We start from the raw sequence: 23,109 nt of genomic DNA on the forward strand, positions 1-23,109 counted from the left end.
ATCCCAAATAAACCAGAAACACAATCTAATAATGCATTTAATTGTTTTATTATTACGATCCTTTATTAAAGTCTATTTTTGATATTTTTGATATTGATTGAGGCGAGCGAGATGCCTTGTGGGTTGGTCACGTGACCTTTATGTGTCGTTGGTCCCGCCAGAAAATGTGGCGGCCAAGAATCTGAAGAAAACTGGAAAAATGGCGAGAAGTGACACACATGAGTACCGAAAATTACTCTAATGGTTATAATCCAGTAATGGCTGAGTGAATGATTGCATTTTGAGCGAAAAATGAAGCGGGGAAGAGGAAGACCGCCTAAAACTCCCGTGTATAGCTCAAAGTTGCTAAAAAGCAATCGTCGCGGAAGCCAACATGGCGGCCAAAGCAGCACAAGAGTTTGTTCACCTCAGACTGGTGAAGGAGTTAAAACAAGGGAATCTAATCGATCTACACAAAGAAGGAGCTATTTTGAAGGGATACAATTCAGTGATAGTGACAGTGATTCTGATTCTAGTTATGAATCTTCTATTTCTACAGTTTCTAGCGTTAGAAGTTATAAAATTCCAAGAGTTATTCCGATGAAAACAGTGACTCCACTCGCGCTACCGCGGTCCTCAGATGACATAATTCTACCTCCTGAACACGTTCTTCAAGGGTTAGGCATATATGAAGTACTCAGGCAGTTTGGTAGGATTCTACGGCTTTCTCCGTTTAGATTTGAGGATTTTTGTGCAGCTATCGACTCGTCAGAGCAGTCGGCCTTGTTGTCTCAGATTCACATGGCGCTGTTCCGTGCGCTTCTACAAGAAGACGAAACAAATGGCTACACATTCGCTGCGAGCGATGAAAAGGATAGTCTAAACATCTTCCTTCATGAAGTAGATTGTTTTACATGGCCAGAACACATAAGAAGCTATTTCTTCTCGGATAAGACAGAATTTTGTGATCTTTTAGACACAATCAAAGGTCGCGATCCTCAACACCCGTTCCCTTTCGTCTCAATAAGCGATCGACTAAAAGTCTTGCAGAGACTTTGTGATTTGTTCCTAGCTTCGAATACCGTCCGTGAAGTGATTATCAACGAAGGGATAGTGGAATCTGAGGATCATTGTCGAAATTGCAGTAAAATGGGTGATTTGTTGTGCTGTGAGGCCTGCCCTGCCGTCTACCATCTTCACTGTTTAAAGCCTCCGCTTGAAGTGGTTCCAGAAGGCGATTGGTTGTGTCCAATATGTGACCAACATCAACTCAAGGGGGTGACTGACTGTCAACCAGCCTGGATCAAGGATGGGTGGCTGAGACACACACCACTAGGCACTGATAGACAGGGCAGAAAGTATTGGTTTCTTTCTCGTCGTCTCTTCGTGTAAGTTTGAGAAAAACATTATATATACTATATATATATATTGTATAATACTCCAAGGATGGTAGAGGGTGGTGGCAACCTTTAAAGCACCAGATTGAAGGGTGGATAGGAATGAAACTAACGAATGGGACACACCAATATATTTTACCCAAAATTGGGTGACGATTCATGGCTTTTGGGAAATTTGTGTATTCAAGGTTTTTGGGGGAAATTTTGAATAATTGGAATTTTTGGAATTTGGATAGTAATTGCTATGGCATATGTGGCTTGAAGGTAAATATTTCCAAAGTATTAAAAGGAATCTAGAGTTAATAGATTGCAAACAAAACAAAAAACACTGAAAGATCCAATTTAAACAAATGACCCCACCACAGGAAGCCCAGTACGTATTAGTTAGAAAGATAGATGTGCATGTATGGGTGCGTTATGTAACATTTTGAATAGCGCAGCGCGCTGATTCTAAAAATAGCTTAAAGATTCGGACAAACATTGCATTCTGTTTAACTGCTATGAGGATTATATGAACTGATTTTATTATTTTTGCTTAAAGTTACAATAATAACCCATGTAAACTAAGATCAACTGCGATCGGATGTGAAAATTATTTGCTGAAAGTAAACTTGTAAGTTTGTTTGTCCGAATTTCGCCTTTGTCTTCGTTTTTATGACGTCACGGCTGCGCTGCGCTATTATGTAGTACTCAAAAAAGCTGACCAATGACAATGCCCACAAAAAAATAACAGTTTTCATGTCTGGCCAAAAGCAGCCATTATCTTTTCTGCTCTGCCACAGTAATTTATAAAAAAAAATTATTATTTTTTGAGAGCACACAGCATGCCTGAGCATTTTCAGTTGTCTCATTCCTATCTAAAAATAATGTTTATTGTAATTTGAATTTAATAAAAGAAAAAAGAACTTTCTTGCTGTGCTGTGTGCAGTTATAAAGGGGGTTAGCAGAAAACTGAAAAAGTGAAAAACTGACTATATTATTTTATTTTTCAGTGAAAGTGAGGATGAGTTAGTGCTATACTACAGTAGTAAGCCACACCTGGATGAGCTGATTGAATATTTAGAGGATGATGGACAAGAAAGAAGATTATTATCAGCCATTAAAACCAAGTACAATACCATCATCAGACAAATGGGCATTACTGAGTCACTAATAGAGGCTTCCAGGGGTATGAACAGCTAGTTAATGAATGTGTGTGAATCAAATACCACAACAGCCCACTTTCAAGATATGCTTCACACACAAAGGTTTCAGTAAAGGCTACTTGCTAAAATGAATGAATTATTTTCTCGTGTCACAAATAAGAGCATTATGCATGAAGCTTCGCACGCAAACATTTGTGTGTGAAAAGCTTAGCATATAGCAATATGCATGAAGCCTCATATTGAAACCTTTGTGTGTGTAAAGCTTAGTATATTACACATCAATGAGTATGCTCAAAGCCTCACACTGAAGCCGTTGTGTGTGTGACAAGTAAAGCATATCCTCAAAGTGGGCTATTGAATTGTATTCATTCATTATGAATCAAGATCATATTTTTCTTAAAACCTCTAGCATATAGAGTGGTTTTCGTAGAACTAATTTACAGCATGTACAAGGTACGATATTCTGTAACTTTGAAATGGCTTCCCATAAGAATGTTTATCATGTGGAAACTTTGAAATAATATGATATAAGAATAATTAGTAATTATGAAATTTGTTGGTTGTTAGGTGACATGAAATCTGGTCTTCTTGCAAGACGGAAAAAAGGTGAAAAGCAATCAGATTCTGTTTCAGAAGGTAATTAATTCTCTCTCTCTCTTTCTCTGACATATATACTGTCAAGGGTTGCTGCTGAACGTCTATCACATACCACCCTCTTCAAAGTTTTGCCTTATTTTGGCCTTATTCTTGATTCTTATTATTTTTGATTTCCAGAAGGTGTGTTGGGTAGCCACTAAATCCCCCCCCCCCCCCAGGATCTGCTCTTTATAGGTCATGCACAGAATATAATAAAAATGATGATGATGATGATAACAATATTCTTTACTGTGCCGACACTCGAACCATGAACACTTCAGGTCTTTTTAACAATTTTTGAATCATCCAATCAGAAACCAGATTCTAACCTAGATTCCAACATTTTTTTGTGCGATTCTGGAGTCTCTTGTGTAGTTGTTGCCGTTATAAAAGGTTTTATTATATGACAGCTACTTTGCCAATGAACTATATTTTTGTTTTATTTCTGTAAATTATTGAAAGTCCACGTTTTAATACTTGATCTAGCAGTTCATAAGTTCACATGGAGTCAGCTAAAAATAAAACATGTAAAGATTTTCCACGGTTTGTTGTGATTGGATGGCGATAAAAAATGTTTGATTCCTTTGTTTCTACAGAGAGCTGTGATTGGATAATTATAAAAAAATATTTAAAAAAAAACTTAATGTTCATCGTTCGTGTCGGTTGCACTGTAATAAGATTTTTTAATAACCATTCCTGCAGTACAGACTGAATTACAATTACAATGGCATGACAAAACTATAAATATAAAAATGTATAAAAATATGTAATATACAATTATGGATGTTACAGTAAATATTGATGTTATGCTTCCCATTGTACTGCAGGCTTGACACCACAGGAATCCCATTCATCAAAAGTTAACTTAACATTTGTTCCTGATACAGCAGTGGCCAAGATAGTTACAAAAACCAATCAGGAAACAGTGGCAGCAGCAGCAGAACCTGTTATTGACAGAAGAACTGCAGTCATGGAACAAAGGAAGGAAACATCAAGTAACCATCTGTCATCTGACGTCCAGGAAGTGGATCAGATATCACATGTTGTAACCAAGGGTGATAGTAACCATCTGTCATCTGACGTCCAGGAAGTAGACAAGATATCTCGTGTTGTAACCAAGAGTGATAGTAACCATCTGTCATCTGATGGCCAGGATATGGAAGTAGACCATAAGGGTGATAGTAAACAATCTAGCATCATAGAACACATAAAGGACAAGCACATGACTAGTACAACGCAACCAAAAGCATCAAATGAAAGGCATGAAGAATCAATACCTGACTGTAATCCTTCTGATACAAGCAGTTCACCTGCTAAAATGTTGGTATCTAACAAAGAAACGACTGTAAAACAAGAGAGTAATGCTGCTAAAGGTCCAAAGAAGAATGATAGTGCCGCCAGCTTACAAGCGATTGTAAAGCAAGAAAATAAACCAGACAATAAAGACTGTTTGAATGTTGAAGAAAGTTCTCTGACCAACAATGGGCTTGTGAAATCTGAACAACAAAAAGCAATAGTTGATGATTATGATGTGAAAGGTCCTTTCTTTAGGCTCGGAATGGAGGATAATTTTTCTGGTTATGTGAATCACTTTGCAACTGATCCACTTGCTCTGAACAGACAACAGCACATGGAAAACAAAGAAAGGAGAAGAGCAGTCAGCAATAAATTCAGTGTATTTAATGAATTTAAGTTAAGCGGAGAAATCTTTGGTCCTAAGGATGTAATTTTGAACACTCTACGCTGTTCTATTGTCAACTTGGAGAATAACATCCCAGCGGCATTCATGCATCCAGTATGGCCTGTTCAAAGATCAACATGGGTCAGAGCTGTTCACATGTCGACCACACCAGTAGAGTTTGCTGCGGCACTTTGCTTTCTTGAAAGCCTAATTAAACCAGTTTGTTTTCTTCCTGTCTGGAATGATTCCTTGGGACATACTGAACTACACAGGATAATAGTTGAAACTAAAGCTGAAAAAAAGAAGAGAGAGCACAAGGATGAAGAAGAAGATGTAGATTATAGAGACAGAGTATTTGGTAAGTATACAGTCAATTCAAAAAACGTTGTCGTCGACCAGTTCAAGCCTACACGACTGGACCGAAAGGAATATGAATAGAAATCACTGAAGCGGTTAAATATTCGTTTTGAATTAATCGTTCCTGCTAGTAATACGTGTAAGATAATAATGGGGAGAAACAATCCATCAAATGTATGTCTTCGGGTTTAGGGAAAAAAACAAGTTATGATTCAGTTCACAATTCCGAAAATATGAAGGCATTAAAAAAACGTCTCCTTCAACACTTCCAGCTCGCCTACTAAGGTTCGTGCTGTAAACCAGGCATAACTAGTCAGATAAAATTATGGAGTTAACTCGGCTTCAATGATTGCTACCCAGAGTTCCTTTCGGTCCAGTCGCGTAGGCTTGAGTTGGTCAACAACAAAATTTTTTGAATTGACATTTTAATCATTTTAAACCCAAGCATACTTAACAATTAGACCCCAGGCTGAATGGTCTATGGGTCAATAACCTATGAAACTGAAGGTGGAGTAGGTCATTGACTTGTTGACCATGAGGAGGAGAGGTATAATTGTTTTAGTATAAACCAAATAATTGGTACCAAAACAGATACAAAAAAGGTTGAAATAATTTATTTTTTGCTTTGTTTTGGTTTCCAAAACTGGAACTTTTATCTTCTAGTAGTCTATAACTAATAAATAATAATATTAATCCTAATTCAGGATTTGTGTTAGTCCATTAGTAGGTTTATATTAATAATGAATAGCCTCACAGGCGGAGGTTCTTAGGGTATTAAAAAAGGTTTCGCCCCCATTACATTAAAATTGTCTGCATAATGAGGCTAAATAATAAAGTATTAGCCTGTCCATTTGTGGGGGGAAATGGATTTAAAAAAATTCAGCTTTTCATTTCATTAAGTATTAACACTTGTCACAATACCTGTAGTTGATGAAGAATTCTAGAACAGGTGTGAGATAAGACAGAAAGTTTTGTTCAAATTTTAAAGAGGAGTTACTAAGATGTTGAAAAGAACTGTACAACTAAGGACTAGCATCCAAAACGTCAGTTTTTTCATCTTTTCACGGTGTATGATTTACCTTTTTATCATTACTGTTTCATTAGAAACACCGACGCAGCTCACACTAGTTTTTGTTTGTTCATTCTTGGATATGAGCATTTATTGTGAATATTATAGAATATTTTAACTACTTTAGTTTCAAGTTCTTTGTTGCTCAACTTTACTTTAGTTATAATTTTGTGTAAAAAAAATTTCCCAATCAAACGAGGGAGTCTGCAATCAAGAAACACTATGGTATTTTATTGTAGATGTGAAAAAAGTTTATTGGCCAAGATATTATCTAAGTCCCTAATGATATTGTTGAAGATAAAAAGCTTCCTTGAGGTTAAATGTTATTAGACTAGCAGTGAAGTAAAAATTTCCTTTCAAATTTAAAACTGTGCAATAGAAGGCAGTGTTCTGTAGAGTTGTTTTGAGTTTTAATTACTAATATTTTATTAATATATTAGTAGTATTTAGTTGTATTACTGTCTTCAGCTTTGTAGAGCGAAGGCATTTAACCCGTGAAATAAAAAATACTAGTCAACGTGTAATAGTCAAATAGACACAAAAGAAAACAATGGAATTAGGGTCTACTAAAGTGTATTAGTCTAACATCTATTTCACGGGTTTAATGACTTCACTAGCTATTTCTTTAAACTGTTGAAAAATCAATGATAAGATGTTGTCGAAACGTCTGGTACTGCTGTCTTGATATTCCTAAAGAATTGATTTTATTTGGTATCTCGTTGATACTTGGTACTCCATCCAAATACGTATTTGTACCTGTTATTTTCTTTTTCTTTTCTTTTATTGTATTTTAGTTAACTATTCTTGGACGCCAATCCATCAGATTTGGAAGCAAAAGGGAGAAGAATACCGCATATTTGGTGGTGGTGGATGGACATGGGAAAGTGGAATGCCATCACGCAAACGAAAACGCTGTCTCACAAAAGACAAAAAAGACTTTGAATGCAAAAAACAAAGACTTTGCAGTGTGGTAGATAACTTTGTGAAAAGACGGGAACAGAAAAAAATGGAAGCTGAACGAAAAGCCAAAGCAAAGCTTGCTGTAGCAACATATAAAGCAAATGCAAATCCCTTACCCAAAGGTGGTGCAGCACTTTCTACTGGTTCAGGAAAAACTGTTTCTCTACATACTTCTGTGCCATTGGTGAATAAAGTTATGCAATCTGGTGGGAGTACTTTAGTTAATGCAAATGTAAACACTGTAAAAACACCTGCTACAAATGTTGAAACATTATTGATAAATTCTACATCACAGTCTACAGGGATAAGTGTCATGCCAGCTACACAGATGTCACAGTCTGCAGGGAGAAGTGTCACACCAGCTACACAGATGTCACAGTCAGCAGGGATAAGTGTCACACCAGCTACACAGAAGTCACAGCCTACAGGGATAAGTGTCATACCAGCTACACAGTTGTCAAAGTCTGCAGGGATAAGTGTCACACCAGCTACACAGATGTCACAGCCTGCAGGTAGAAGTGTCACACCTACTACACAGTTGCCAAAGCCTGCAGGGTTAAATGTCATACCTGCTACGCAGGTGTCACAGTCAGCAGGAATAAGTGTCATACCTGCTACACAAGTGTCACAGTCTGCGGGGATAAGTGTTCTACCTGCTACACAGACATCACAGTCAGCAGGGATACATGTCATACCAGCTACACAGATGTCACATCCTGCAGGGTTAAATGTCATACCTGCTACACAGTTGTCACAGACTGCAGGAATAAGTGTCATGCCAACTACACAGAAGTCACAGCCTGCAGGGATAACCCAAACATTACTTACCACTATTCCAGAAGTACCATTAAACCTTCAAACGTTTGCACAGAGTCCTAGCATTTATGGCAGCTCTGCAGTTCTAGGCACAGGTGTTCCAACTGTAACTGTCAATCAGCCACTCATTCCTTCTGGAACTGCTTTGTCAGCAGTTCCTAAAACAGAATCAATCTCAATAGACATGTTACTACAAAGGTCTACAGCACCCTCCCATCGAGTGATGTCATTAGTACCGCAGTCTACAGCACCCTCCCATTCAGTGATGTCATCAGTACCGCAGTCTACAGCACCCTCCCATCCAGTGATGTCATCAGTACCGCAGTCTACAACACCCTCCCATCCAGTGATGTCATCAGTACTTCCTTCTACAGCACCATCCCATCTAGTGATATCATCAGTACTGCAGTCTATAGCACCCTCCCATCCAGTGATGTCATCATTACCGCAATCTACAGCACCCTCCCATCCAGTGATGTCATCAGTACCGCAGTCTACAGCACCCTCCCATCCAGTGATGTCATCAGTACTTCCTTCTACAGCACCCTCCCCTCCAGTGATGTCATCAGTACCGCAGTCTACAGCACCCTCCCATCCAGTGATGTCATCAGTGGTTCCTTCTACAGCACCCTTCCATTTAGTGATGTCATCAGTACCACAGTCTACAGCACCATCCCATCCAGTGATGTCATCAGTACTACCTTCTACAGCACCCTCTGTGATGTCAGATGTGGTACAGGCAATACAAGATACCAAACCATCTGATGTGGTGCAGACAATACCAGATACCAAACCATCTGATGTGGTACAGACAATACCAGATACCAAACCATCTGATGTGGTACAGACAATACCAGATCCCAAACCATCTGATGTGGTGCAGACAATACCAGATACCAAACCATCTGATGTGGTACAGACAATACCAGATACCAAACCATCTGATGTGGTACAGACAATACCAGATACCAAACCATCTGATGTGGTACAGACAATACCAGATACCAAACCATCTGATGTGGTACAGACAATACTAGACACCAAACTATCTGATGTGGTACAGACAATACTAGATGCCAAACCATCAGATGTGCTGCACAAAATACCAGATACCAAACCATCTGATGTGGTACAGACAATACCAGATACCAAACCATCAGATGTACTGCACAAAATACCAGATACCAAACCATCTGATGTGGTACAGACAATACCAGATATGAAACCATCAGATGTGCTGCAGAAAAAACCAGATACCAAACCATCTGATGTGGTACAGACAATACCAGATACCAAACCATCAGATGTGGTACAGACAATACCAGATACCAAACCATCTGATGTGGTACAGACAATACCAGATACCAAACCATCAGATGTACTGCACAAAATACCAGATACCAAACCATCTGATGTGGTACAGACAATACCAGATATGAAACCATCAGATGTGCTGCAGAAAATACCAGATACCAAACCATCTGATGTGCTGCAGACAATACCAGATACCAAACTATCTGATGTGGTACAGACAATACCAGATACCAAACCATCTGATGTGGTGCAGACAATACCAGATACCAAACCATCTGATGTGGTACAGACAATACTAGATACCAAACCATCTGATGTGCTGCAGACAATACCAGATACCAAACTATCTGATGTGGTACAGACAATACCAGATACCAAACCATCTGATGTGGTACAGACAATACCAGATACCAAACCATCTGATGTGCTGCAGAAAATACCAGATACCAAACCATCTGATGTGCTGCAGAAAATACCAGATACCAAACCATCAGATGTGCTGCACAAAATACAAGATACCAAACCATCTGATGTGGTACAGACAATACCAGATATCAAACCATCAGATGTGCTGCAGAAAATACCAGATACCAAACCATCTGATGTGGTACAGCCAATACCAGATACCAAACCATCTGATGTGGTGCAGACAATACCAGATAACAAACCATCTGATGTGCTGCAGACAATACCAGATACCAAACTATCTGATGTGGTACAGACAATACCAGATACCAAACCATCTGATGTGGTGCAGACAATACCAGATACCAAACCATCTGATGTGGTACAGACAATACTAAATACCAAACCATCTGATGTGGTGCAGACAATACCAGATAAGAAACCATCTGATGTGGTACAGCCAATACCAGATACCAAACCATCTGATGTGGTGCAGACAACACCAGATAACAAACCATCTGATGTGCTGCAGACAATACCAGATACCAAACCATCTGATGTGGTACAGACAATACCAGATACCAAACCATCTGATGTGGTGCAGACAATACCAGATACCAAACCATCTGATGTGGTACAGACAATACTAGATACCAAACCATCTGATGTGGTGCAGACAATACCAGATAAGAAACCATCTGATGTGGTACAGACAATACCAAATACCAAACCATCTCATGTGGTGCAGATAATACCAGATACCAAACCATCTGATGTGGTACAGCCAATACCAGATACCAAACTATCTGATGTGGTACAGACAATACCAGATACCAAACCATCTGATGTGGTACAGACAATACCAGATACCAAACCATCTGATGTGGTACAGACAATACCAGATACCAAACCATCCGATGTGGTACAGACAATACCAAATACCAAACCATCTGATGTGGTGCAGATAATACCAGATACCAAACCATCTGATGTGGTACAGCCAATACCAGATACCAAACCATCTGATGTGGTACAGACAATACCAGATACCAAACAATCTGATGTGGTACAGACAATACCAGATACCAAACCATCTGATGTGGTGCAGATAATACCAGATACCAAACCATCTGATGTGGTACAGGTGAGCTCTTATTTTGTTTTGGATGGCAATTTTGATTCATAATATCAATATCCTGCATACTATGTCGTTGCCGATCATTGATTTTTTTTACTCCCTTTTTTGTATCTTTCCAGGAAAGTGTTGGCAATAAAGAGGACAAGGTGCTGATTAAAAAACCAATGCCATTGACTGGACAATCTATGGTAACAGGTATCGTGACAACAGGACCTGAAAACAGAAACTGCCAATTTACTGGAGTTAGTGGTAATAATGTAAATAAGAATGTCGTCATACCAAAGATACCACCAGCATTGTCCATTCCAGTACAAGCATCAAAGCAAGAAATGTCTCCTTTGTCTTTTTGTGGTGCAACTACTGTGACTCCATCACTATCTACTACTTCTTCAGCAATGCCTATTAAGGATCTTAATGTAATAACTTCTAACAGCCCTGTGTTAGGACCTGGGATTGAGAAGGGAGTGGCAGCAATTGCTGTGTCTGTGCCGGGTAGTTTGGGCAAGGTGATGCCATCTGTAAAGAGTACAGGACAATGTGTTCCCATGAAGACTGGTGTAAAACACACACTGCCAGTGGCTTCTAAAGTACCAACACAACAAGGCACAATAAGTACCCCAAAGTTAGCCACCCATTCCTTAAACAGCAATAAAGTTACTTCAAGTCCATCTCTACGTGCCATAGCACCGCAGCCAAGACCAGCTATTCTTCCTGCATCTTTACAACCAGGTTCTAAAACAAGTCCTCAGGGTGCCACACAGATTACAATACCAATAGTACAAGGTAATGTAATGCAAGGGACTAATGTATTAAAGCTTACTACTCCAGTGTCTGTCAATCCCGGTACTCCAGTCAGTAACATAGCAGCACTTGTTGCCAGCCTTCCTGCAAATATGGTTTCTCCTGGCCAGACACAGCTGATCAGATTTGTTACTCCAGCTGGTGCAACCATAACAGTACAAGGTACTATACAAACACATCCAACAGGAAAAACAGGAAATTCCCCTGGAGGGCCCTCTGGAACAGCAACAATCAGTCTTCCTAAAAGTATTGCCACCAATCAGCTCTTGCTAAGCTCACAAAACACCAAACCTGTTCCAGTGGCACCAAAAACTGTAGGTACAAGCACAATCCATAAAACTGTGTCTCTGGCCCGCCCTCAGCAGCCTTCAGTCACCAAAATGCAAAATAAAACACTGGATCAAAAAGAGAAGTACCCAGTACTTGAACCAGTGATAAAAGATCCACGCAAACTACTAGACCGACAGATTTCCAAATGGAGACAAAATCGATATTCAATGAAAAGTGTGTACCAACTTCAAAGACATAGAAGGAGGGTTTTTGGAAGGCGTGCTGGGATGAAAGAGGTACCAGATTTTATGTACGTTACCCGTGGTTCAGGGGTGAATTGGCCAGCTGGGTTTCCGCGCCCTAGTTTCAAGGTGGCCTGGAGGTACCGAAGTCAAAGTCTAAGGACGTTGGCAGGTGCAGGTTTACAAGCAAGAATATTACACGCTTGTTTGAAATGGGAAGATATTAATATCAGGCCTCCAAGATCTAACAGTTCTACAATATGCACCAGTACAGGTCAGTTACTCAATAATAATAATAATGATGATGATGATGATGATGATGATGATGATGATGATGATGATGATGATGATGATGATGATGATGATAATATTGATTTTTTTAAACGGATAATCATACAATCTCACTACTTTTTACAATAGGATTTTTAATATATTATTAGTTAAAAATGAAAAAATATATTTATATATACAGTCAATGTCATTAACGTTGTCCACCGAAAATAGACATTTAGACATTTACACATTAGACATTTAGACTAAAAGAAATATCACGTGTTTCCTCGAACGTTCTGTCATAAAACAAACGCTGAAATACAATTCTCCATCTTAAATCCTCACTAAATGGTCGGGACATTCTGGATTTTCGATTCACGAGTTGAATTTTACATTTAAAGTTCAGGCTGACGCACACGAGGCAAAGAATACATAATGAAACACGTGATATTTCTTTTAGTCTAAATGTCTAAATGTGTAAATGTGTAAATGTCTTTTTTCGGTGGACAACGTTAATGACATTGACTGTATGAGAAGTGCACTAGAATAAATATGAGGTAAGAAATCATCGAGGACAACTGTAATATATATAACATGATATGCATGTATACATATACACATTGTACATACATACACACACCACACACATACATATATATTATATATATATATACGTTTATATACACTCTAAACCATATATATGTACATGCCATAGACCTAACAGTAAAATGTATATAATCTATAAAAGAATAATTAAAGCAAAATAACCTTTAAATCATCAAGGACAACTATAATACTTTTAAAACAAAAATGTCTTAAGATTGGACAAAAAGTTTCAAAAGATTTTATGGCGAATTTTTTAAGTCAATTGGTTGATTTCATTGCAATATGCAACTAACTTTACAAAATGTCTTGTAGGCACGACCACTACTGAGATTATAAATCATCGTTACGTCAACCCTGATGGCCTGCACTGTGAATACCTTGTGCGTAAGATATTGCGTAATCTATATAAACCTGTGACAGAGTCACCAAAACCACCTCCTCCAACCGTTAGTAAAAGAGGCCGTACACTACGACCCAAGATTAATTTGAACTTGGATGATGAAGAAGAAGAAACTATAAAGAAAGGACCAAGGGTCGTTGAGGAATGGTGTCCTGAGGTGAGGTTGAATCTCTGTGTCATTATACATGTATATGTAAAATTCATTTTTCCATTTACAAAAATGGTTAGACCTTCAGGTGGGTCAGATGACCACTTTAAATCGCGGTTTCGTCTCTCCACACTTCATCATTACTAACCAATATCGGAGGGACGTAGAACCACTGAGGACGTTCAAACACGTGACGTCATTTACACGCGTGTGTGATTCAAAAGGCGCCAAAACTTGTCGATTGTTTACAAGTATTATAAGCCACACTCACCGGGCCGATCCAAACGCGTGTAAATGACGTCAACGTGTTTGATTGACGGCAGTCTATTGCAAAGTGCATGTCGCGATTTTTATCTGGGGTGACTGCGTAGCAATGCAAACGGCGGTAAGAAAGAACTTGATCCTGGCTGATGTATTCAATTAGGGTTATTAATCTTTCATTGTAGGAAAAGCTGGAATTATGGGAAATTCGACAATATAATGAGCGCAAAGAAAGAGAGCGAGCACTGGAGAGAGAAAAGAAAATGCAGGAAGAGGCTCTAAGAAAAGCAGCTGAACTGAGAGCAGCAGCCATTCAGCGTAAACAACAAGAACAACAAGCTAAACAACAACAGCAAATCATGAAAAAGAAAGTTCAAAATGCCATCAAAACACAACAGAGAAAGCTTTCAAATGTTAACCAGAATGTTAGTCGATCGATAGTCAACACGACCTTTAGATCCGTTGTAAGTACATCACCAAGCACAACTCAAGTCCTACAGACGTCTGTTGCTAGACAACCGTTACCAAGGATAACGAATCTAGTGACTCAGTACAGGCCGTCTTCTCTAAGCCAGCCAAGGGTTCCTGTTGCTTCGCCTGCTACTGTGGTTCGTCAGGTTACTAGGCCTCAGATCAATTATAGACCCCTAGCAACCACTGTCCAATCAAAAGCGACTTTGTCTACAGGTGAGAATATTGCTAAACAATTGCCCTATTTCACTATGACGTCACATCAAAACAGTCTATTGTTTAAACGCAAAGGATCATGGTCGTCGGAGGGGGTCGAATCAACGCAAATTCACCGAAAATTGTTCTAAAACCCGTATCGATCCACGAAGAGAAGTAGAATAGCCAGCCAACGCTCAGAATATTTTTTAGTACATATTAACACATATTATATCTGAAAACCAGGCCATTTTAGTTTAAATTGTTTCGCTAGGAACAAATTTTGTTGAATTTTCTATTGGATTTGGCGATTCTATCCCCCACATAAACAAGCAGTGACGTCATAGTGAAATAGGGCAATTGATGGGTTGTAAGTATTCCCAAGAGAGTCAAAAGACAAAAACATGGCGGCCATTGTGGTGCCGTTAACAATGGATGCTGATGAGAAATCTTTTGTTAAATGGTACCAACATGGCCGCGATGACGTAACGTGCACTCGAAGATATGGGCTCACTCCCCTGTACTGAGAGGGTTTTTCTCCAGGTTTTCCTCTTTTCGCAATAATCATCTTTAGAATTCCAAATCGATTATGTAATGAAGGAGACAAGGTTTTTAAAGTGGTATCCTCAATTATTATGTTATTCTAACTGCTATACAGGTACGAAAGTCGTACATACTTCCCAACCTGTTATTAGAAGCTCTTCATCTACCAATCACGCGCCTAAAATGAAGCATTCGTCCAAAGAACTCCAGCAAGCAAAACAGCAGATTGCCAAAGCAAAAGTCAAGAAATCTGGTGCAGGTGGTGCGCAGAATGCAAACAGAAAAGCTACATCCCTCGAGTCAAGACAGGACATGAACAGGTAATATTATCATTACTGTCTTTGGAAAACCATTTCAGTGTTACGGCATGTCGTACCTTGTACGTGCTTTGAGACAGAACAATACGTTTACCACTCATTATGGGAAGCTATTTCAGTGTCACGGCATGTTGTACCGTGTACGTGCTGTAAGTCAGTACCGAACCTTTACCACTCATACGATAACCATTCTTATGGGAAGCCGTTTTAATGTTACGGCGTGTCGTAACATATAAGTGCTGTAAGTCAGTACCGAACCTTTACCACTCGTACGATAACCATTCTTATGGGAAGCCATTTCAGTGTTATGGCATGTCGTACTATGTAAGTGCTGTAAGTCAGTACCGAACCTTTACCATTCATATGATCATTTTTATGCGAAGCCATTTCATTGTTACGGCGTGTCGTACCATGTACGTCCTGTAAGTCAGTACCGTATCTTTACCACTCATACGATAACCATTTTCATGGGTAGCCATTTCAGTGTTATGCCATGTACCATGTACGTCCTGTAAGTCAGTACCGTATCTTTACCACTCATACGATAACCATTCTTATGGGAAGCCATTTCAGTGATACAGCATGTCGTACCGTGAATGTACTGTAAAGCATTGTATGTTTCCTATTTATAACCATTCTTATGGAAAGCCATATTATTGTTACGGCATGCATGTCGTACCGCGCATGCGCTATAAGTTAGTTCCGTGTGTCCCATTTCGGACCGGGTCTCTTAATGTTTAATTTTTTTTCAACAGAATGTCGGCATGTCACAAAGCCATAGATTACATAATCAGTAAAATAGAACGAAATGAAGAACTAGAGAGACAAAGAGAAGCGAAACGAAAAGCTGTGGTCGAAAAACAAGAGCGAGCGAGGGCTGTCAAACTTGACGGAATTCTTTACAAGAGAAAAGAAATTTTAAAGAAAGAGGTAATAATCCAATGGTATTATGTGGATGATATATGCATAGATACTTATGCTATATTAAATTCTAATCAAATACAACTAGTCGGTCATATATATAGATGTAATCGAGTTTTCAATCAGTTAAATTTAATGTTCTGGTTTTCAAAGTCGGCACTTGTCGCTACTACTAGGCTATTACTTATAACCTAGTAGTAGCTCAACCAATCAGAACGCAGCATTGACTTATAGCCCATTTGGGATCCAGGAGTAATTGCTAGTTATACTATATTGACCACTATGCATCATGTTGTACTGTTATAATATTATGGAAACCCATTGTGATTGGTCCTTGTGGTGTGGTAGATAACACATCGATTGGACTAGCATACCAAATACTTGGAACGGCATATGAAATTTTTCTCTTGATGTTTATGTTATTATATAGTTTACTCGACGTTTTGACACACACTGGAGTCATTATCAAGAGTGAATACACCAAATTCAAAAAACATTGTCATAGCCAAAGGCGATAGGCGATAGGTCATTCCAAATTGGAAATGGTTTCGTTGAATACAAAGAACATTGAATCAGTCTCAGCATGAAGGTCCATGTTCTTGACGAGAATAAGAAGCGGAAACACAAGTCATTCCAGCTATTCTTGGATCTTGGATTGACATATATCCTATCGCTTTTCGCCTATCTCCTATTGCCTTTGGCGATGACAACATTTTTTGAATTAGGTGTATACATTATGACAATCAAATATAAATACTGTACATCAAAAAAAGAATTTTTTGTGTTATGGTTTTGTTCTTAGATTATTCGTAAGCGAGCACAACTTGAGAAAGAACTGACCGTCGAAATAGAAAAAGAGATAAAAAAAGATCAAAAATCACGGAAAGACACAGCACGAAAGAGGAAACGGGACAGTGAGAGCACACCTGAAGGTCCGTCCATCAAAAAACACAAGACAGATCAACTCTATTGTGTGTGCAGAAAACCTTATGATGAAACCAAGTATGTCATACTATGTACTAGTTATACCATGGGGACTAATAGAGGGTTGGAAGGTTGTCATACTATATACTAGTTATACCATGGGGACTAAAAGAGGCCTGGGGTTCGTACGTGTGAGGTACTATTTAAGTAATGGTTGATTGACGTATTTCAGGTTTTACATTGGATGTGACATGTGTGCTAACTGGTTCCACGGTACGTGTGTTGGAGTAACCCCTGAACAAGCAGCCATCATGGATGACTTCACCTGTATGGAGTGTAAAAAGGCACAAAAAGGAGTCGAGAAAGAAGAGCTCTACTGCTTGTGCAAACAGCCTTACGATGAAGCCAAGTAAGAGTGTTGTATCTTTTCTACCTCTCTTTAACATATAGCATATATAGTACCCACGCTCTGATTGGCCAATAAGTGTACTTTATTAGTAAACGAAGCATAGCTGTGACGCCGTCTGTGCGTGCGCATACTACTTTGCAAAGAAGTGTAAGAAGCCAACCTTGGAAATTGGGTGCGTGCGTGGTGTGTGCAGTTATAAAGCACACGGGGGTTGGCAGTGAAGAAGTGTTCCAAGAAGCACGATGCTTAACGGAGTGAGTACTTCTAGACAGTTATCGAGTGTGTTCTGCCAATCCCCAAGTGCTTTATAACACCACACAACACAGCACAGCGCAGCAAGCAAGTTTTTTTCTTTTATAAAATACAAATTACGATAACCGTATTTTTAGATAGGAATGACGCAACTGAGAGTGCGCGCGCGTGCTCTGTGCTATCATAAAGCACGCGCTCCAACCAATCAGAACGCGAGGTTTATAACATTATAACAGTTATTTTAAACCTGTTTTATTAATTGTTATCATATTATCTTGTTTGTCAAGGTTTTATATCGGTTGTGACTCGTGCCATGACTGGTTTCATGGTACGTGTGTGGGGATTAGTGAATACCAGGCCAATCTACTGACATCCTACGTATGCCCGCAATGTAAGGAAAGCCAGTCAGAAAGAGACGTGCAACCGCTGACCAAAAAAGATCTTGACTCACTTAAACGACTGCTACGATCACTACAAAGTCACAAGATGGCGTGGCCTTTCCTAGAACCTGTCAATGCCGATGAAGTAGTTGATTATTATCAAGTTATCAAGGACCCAATGGGTAAGTTGTCAAGGACCCAATGGATACGTTATTAGGGACCCAATGGGTAGGTTATCAAGGACCCAATGGGTAAGTTGTCAAGGACCCAATGGATACGTTATTAGGGACCCAATGGGTAGGTTATCAAGGACCCAGTGGGTAGGTTATCAAGGACCCAATGGGTAGGTTATCAAGGACCCAGTGGGTAGGTTATCAAGGACCCAATGGGTAGGTTATCAAGGACCCAATGGGCTAGTTATCAAGGACCCAATGGGTAGGTTATCAAGGACCCAATGGGCTAGTTATCAAGGACCCAATGGGCTAGTTATCAAGGACCCAATGGGTACGTTATCAAGGACCCAATGGGTACGTTATCAAGGACCCAATGGGTAAGTTATCGAGGACCCAATGGGTACGTTATCGAGGACCCAATGGGTACGTTATCGAGGACCCAATGGGTACGTTATCAAGGACCCAATGGGTACGTTATCAAGGACCCAATGGGTACTTTGGATCTCGCGATGATCAGTTCAGTAGATGATAGATAGGGATAGGTAGTGTTGTATAGATTGATTGTCATCGGGTGTTTTCTGTCTTCATAGATCTGTCCAAAGTAGAAGATCGTCTGACATCCAATTACTACAAAACACTGGACCAGTTCAATAGTGACATCACCACTATATTTGACAACTGTCGCTTATACAACCCTAAAGAATCACCTTATTATCGCTGTGCTGAAGTCTTAGAGGGTTTCTTTGTCAAGAAACTAAGAAACTGGCGATAAACCTCCTGTATATTGAACCATAGAACACTTAGGCCTAGGGCAAACGTCGAACTTTCGACGTTTGTCCTAGGCCTTAGATTTCGTAGCCGACTGAACAATGAATATATGTGCAATAGTAAAGTTGGCTTCCAAAAATGAATATCAATAAATAATAATTCAAATATCAAAAGGAGGGTGCTACGGAATAATATTAATTCATCAGCACCCAAACTCTTTGGATATTGATAAAGGTATAGTTTCTGCAGGGGAGGGGAGGGGGGGATTTATTAGAACAAACGTAGCCGAATAATATTTTTTCTATCATTCACTCAAGCAGGTGTTAATGTTTCCTCGGTAATGTCATCAATATTACAATACACTGTATATTGAGTACTTTAGCTTCTTATTTGACCTCAATAGAGTAGTATCCCAGGAGTCATGCCGTAAGATAGGAACATTCTAACAACACCGGTTTAATTTTACAAATCCCGAAATTTCCAACGTTTTACTTTGAAACCACTATCACTAAGGAAAGAATTATTAAGCGTTTAGTGTAAGAGTTATCAAAGAATATTTGTCGCCTCTGTTCTTTAATAAAAGTGAATATGTGTTTAGGTCGTTTTTAAAATACACAAAATTGAATGATCTATTTTATGTCCCTATGCTTGCTTCCCTTTCACACCACAATGTCAACACATGTCAATACTTTACGTCAAAACGTAGAAGGAAGAAAGACCGCTGGGATAGAACACCTGGGGTAAGTACACCACTTATAATAATGAAATAAAACGTGTTTTAAAAGAGTGCTTGATTAAAGACATTTCCAAAAAATACTAGTCATCATGTAATCGTCCAATAGAAACACAACGAAAAGACAGTGTAATTAGGGTCTACTAATATATTTTAAAGACAATCGTTGTCATTTGTATTTTTAATCCTTTTCATGTAAAACAAAATATTGACTTCAATCCAAAAAATACTAGTCATCATGTAATCGTCCAATAGAATCACACAACGAAAAGACAGTGTAATTAGGGTCTACTAATACATTTTAATGATAACCGCTTTCCATTTTAGTTTTTAATCCTTTTGATGTAAAAGAAAATATTGACTTTTCATTCTTCCCATTTGACTTCCGTACGTCAACAAGATCGTGTATTCTTGTCGTCGTTGTGTCAATATTACTGGTATAAGTTTTTCAAAACCTTTTATTTTACGCTTTATTTCTAGGGTGCTATATTCAAGATGAAAGCAGTGGTCGTCCTTGTGTTTTCTCTGGCTTTTCTTTCCTCTATTTCGGGTAAGTATAGACTTTCTGTCGGCATGTACGATAGTCATTGTATGGCGGCATTCGGTTTTTGGTTTTTCGGCCGTATTAGTTAACTTAAAAAAGATATTTATGCGTTTCTGTTGTTCAACCAACACAGCGACCTACTTTTTCTCTAAAAAGATCGTACTTGGTTTTGGTGGGGTCTGTCATAACAAATAATGTTACTTTATAACTACTATTAAATAAGTACAAATTGATTTAATATTAGAGTTAAGCTACGAAAACAGTTGTGTAGTGAGCCTCAAAGACCTTGCAGGATATCTTGTAAAAAGAGAGAGAATTTATCTATTAACTTGCATACAAAGTTTTAGGATCAAACGTGCCGCGTTTCGAAGCTATTGGTTGTTTTCGGGACCTCGGAAAAGACCCTAGACCGTTACCAAAGCTTCTGGCAGATTTACGAAATGATATCGATTGGTACAATATAAATAAAACCATCGACAAGTGTTCGAGATTAGCAAATGAAAATGGGTACCAGTATTTTGGAATACAGTTTTATGGAGAATGCTGGAGTGGTGAACAGACCAGGTACGACAAGAATGGCAAGTCGCAAAAATGTGTTGCTGGAGTTGGAAAAGCTGGAGCAAATTACGTCTACAAGTTGATTGAACAAGGTAGTTAGAATGGGTTGTAGAGGAAAGCATGCCACTATGACAACAAGAAAAGAAAGGTCTGCATGACTTGATACTCGCATAAGAAAACGTTACCAACTAATCTATAATACCTCTAATGCATGCCACTATAAGAAACCCATCATCAAATGCATTAAAGATAGGTCAGCTGCAATCTCAGTATGAATATCTCCAAACAAGAGATGAAGTTACATGGCAAGTGACGAACAAGACAAGGATGAAGCGTATGCCAGTGAACTAAGCACTCCTGTGACATACTACATCATTGCATGCCAGACTTGGATATACTAAATCATTAATGCGATACTGTGATACTACATCATGCATGCAATACTATGATGCTACATCATGCATGGAATACTATGATACTACATCATGCATGCAATACTATGATACTACATCATGCATGCAATACTATGATACCACATCATGCGTGCAATACTATGATACTACATCATGCATGCAATACTGATACTACATCATGCATGTGATACTGTGATAACTACTTCATGCATGCAATACTATGATACTACATCATGCATGCAATACTTTTATATAATCCATAGCACAAGTAATTAATATCCAGTATAATTAGTGATTGCTTGACTGATGATCAAGGGTGGGTATGGTCAGTCACTCAGATTGCTTGACTAATGATCAAGGGTGGGTATGGTCAATAACACAGATTGCTTGACTAATGATCAAGGGTGGATATGGTCAATCACACACATTGCTTGACTAATGGTCAAGGGTGGGTATGGTCAATGACACAGATTGCTTGACTAAAGATCAAGGGTGGGTATGGTCAATCGGTTTGCTTGTTGATTTGTTACCTATTTGTGTTTCAGGAAGTCAATGGACTAAAGTGCACTCCAAGTTCATTGAAGGAGATGTAATCAGTGAGGTATCATTTAGTGACCAGCTGAGCATAGCCAGTCTTAAATGTAAAAAACAATGCCAGTCGATGGTTGACAGGGGATGTAAGGCTGTCAGACTGTACGATCTATCTATTGGGCTTGTATTTTGTACATTCTTTCGTACAGTAACAGACTATCGGTGTCCTCATGGCAGTATGGATGCTAGCTGTCAGTTTGCTACTGGTGAGTCTTGGGAGATGACTAGCAGTAAGTAAGGTATGTCATTTGATTAGCAGGGTTCATAGTATTATCACCAGTATGCTAATATCCATCTATTTTCCTCCCTCAGGCTTTCTTTCCCGCTATATGCCTATGGTTCCCTTAGCATGTGGTATGGCGAAAACGATGCTATATACAGATTCTAGAGTGGCTGACTGTGTGCTTTGTACTTGTATATCTACTGGGTTTGAAATGAAATAAAAATTATTATTTGTGAATGAAAAAAAAAGTTTTATCCTTTACTCAACAACACACCAAACACATTCACTACTTCTGTAAAATTAAGGTTGCCGTGCCAACCTTCGAAATGTGGCTCACTAATTGATGGTAAGTCAATTTATCATATGACCCGTACGGCCCTGCTCGCGCGCTCTAATAAAACCATTGGAAAAAGTCACGTGATGGGGGCCGGACGGGTTGACGTAAGCGGGCCGGAAAAACCCGTCCGGCCCTGCTCGAATCTGCGCGCTTTCTTTTTCTTAATTATTTTTATTTTCGTGAGGGTCATATGATAAAATGCTTATTGACTGAGTTAGGTCGGGCCGTACGGGAAAATATTTGGCTCTCGGTCATTTGTACGGACCTCGCTGCGCTCGGTCCGTACGACATGACCTCGAGCCAAATTTTTTCCCGTACGGCCCTCCCACTCAGTCAATAAGTACATACCACCACATCTCAACCAAGTAAGACCAACAATTTGTTCCAGGGTGCTTCCATTCATTTTCCCAGTGAAATGTGTTGTAATAATTAAGACTACTAATTTCCACAGTTATTTTA

General features: G+C 39.0%; 1 protein-coding gene across 3 annotated transcripts; it reads left to right on the forward strand.

Moving 5' to 3' along the window:
* Positions 1–150: 150 nt before the first annotated feature.
* On the forward strand, positions 151–22,186 carry LOC116291468 (uncharacterized). Of its 3 annotated transcripts, XM_089024264.1 has the most exons (17): positions 151–1,367; positions 2,369–2,544; positions 3,089–3,157; positions 3,985–5,196; positions 7,059–10,903; positions 11,017–12,484; positions 13,402–13,646; positions 14,084–14,585; positions 15,223–15,427; positions 16,180–16,354; positions 17,148–17,347; positions 17,502–17,678; positions 18,218–18,492; positions 19,074–19,485; positions 19,958–19,991; positions 20,465–20,534; positions 22,045–22,186. In XM_089024264.1, the coding sequence occupies exons 1-14, from the start codon at positions 292–294 to the stop codon at positions 19,253–19,255; spliced, it is 9,807 nt and encodes a 3,268-aa protein (XP_088880390.1). In that variant the 5' UTR covers positions 151–291; the 3' UTR covers positions 19,256–19,485; positions 19,958–19,991; positions 20,465–20,534; positions 22,045–22,186. The 3 variants fall into 3 exon arrangements, with proteins under 3 accessions (XP_088880390.1, XP_088880389.1, XP_088880394.1); XM_089024263.1 differs by having other exon boundaries at positions 19,958–20,534; XM_089024268.1 differs by having other exon boundaries at positions 4,045–5,196; positions 19,958–20,534.
* Positions 22,187–23,109: the final 923 nt, after the last annotated feature.

The sequence above is a fragment of the Actinia tenebrosa genome, unplaced genomic scaffold, assembly GCF_029948245.1.
Source record: "Actinia tenebrosa isolate PJP-AT-01 unplaced genomic scaffold, QUT_ActTen_1.0 PGA_scaffold0__85_contigs__length_37466705, whole genome shotgun sequence".
Classification (NCBI taxonomy): Eukaryota; Metazoa; Cnidaria; class Anthozoa; order Actiniaria; family Actiniidae; genus Actinia; species Actinia tenebrosa.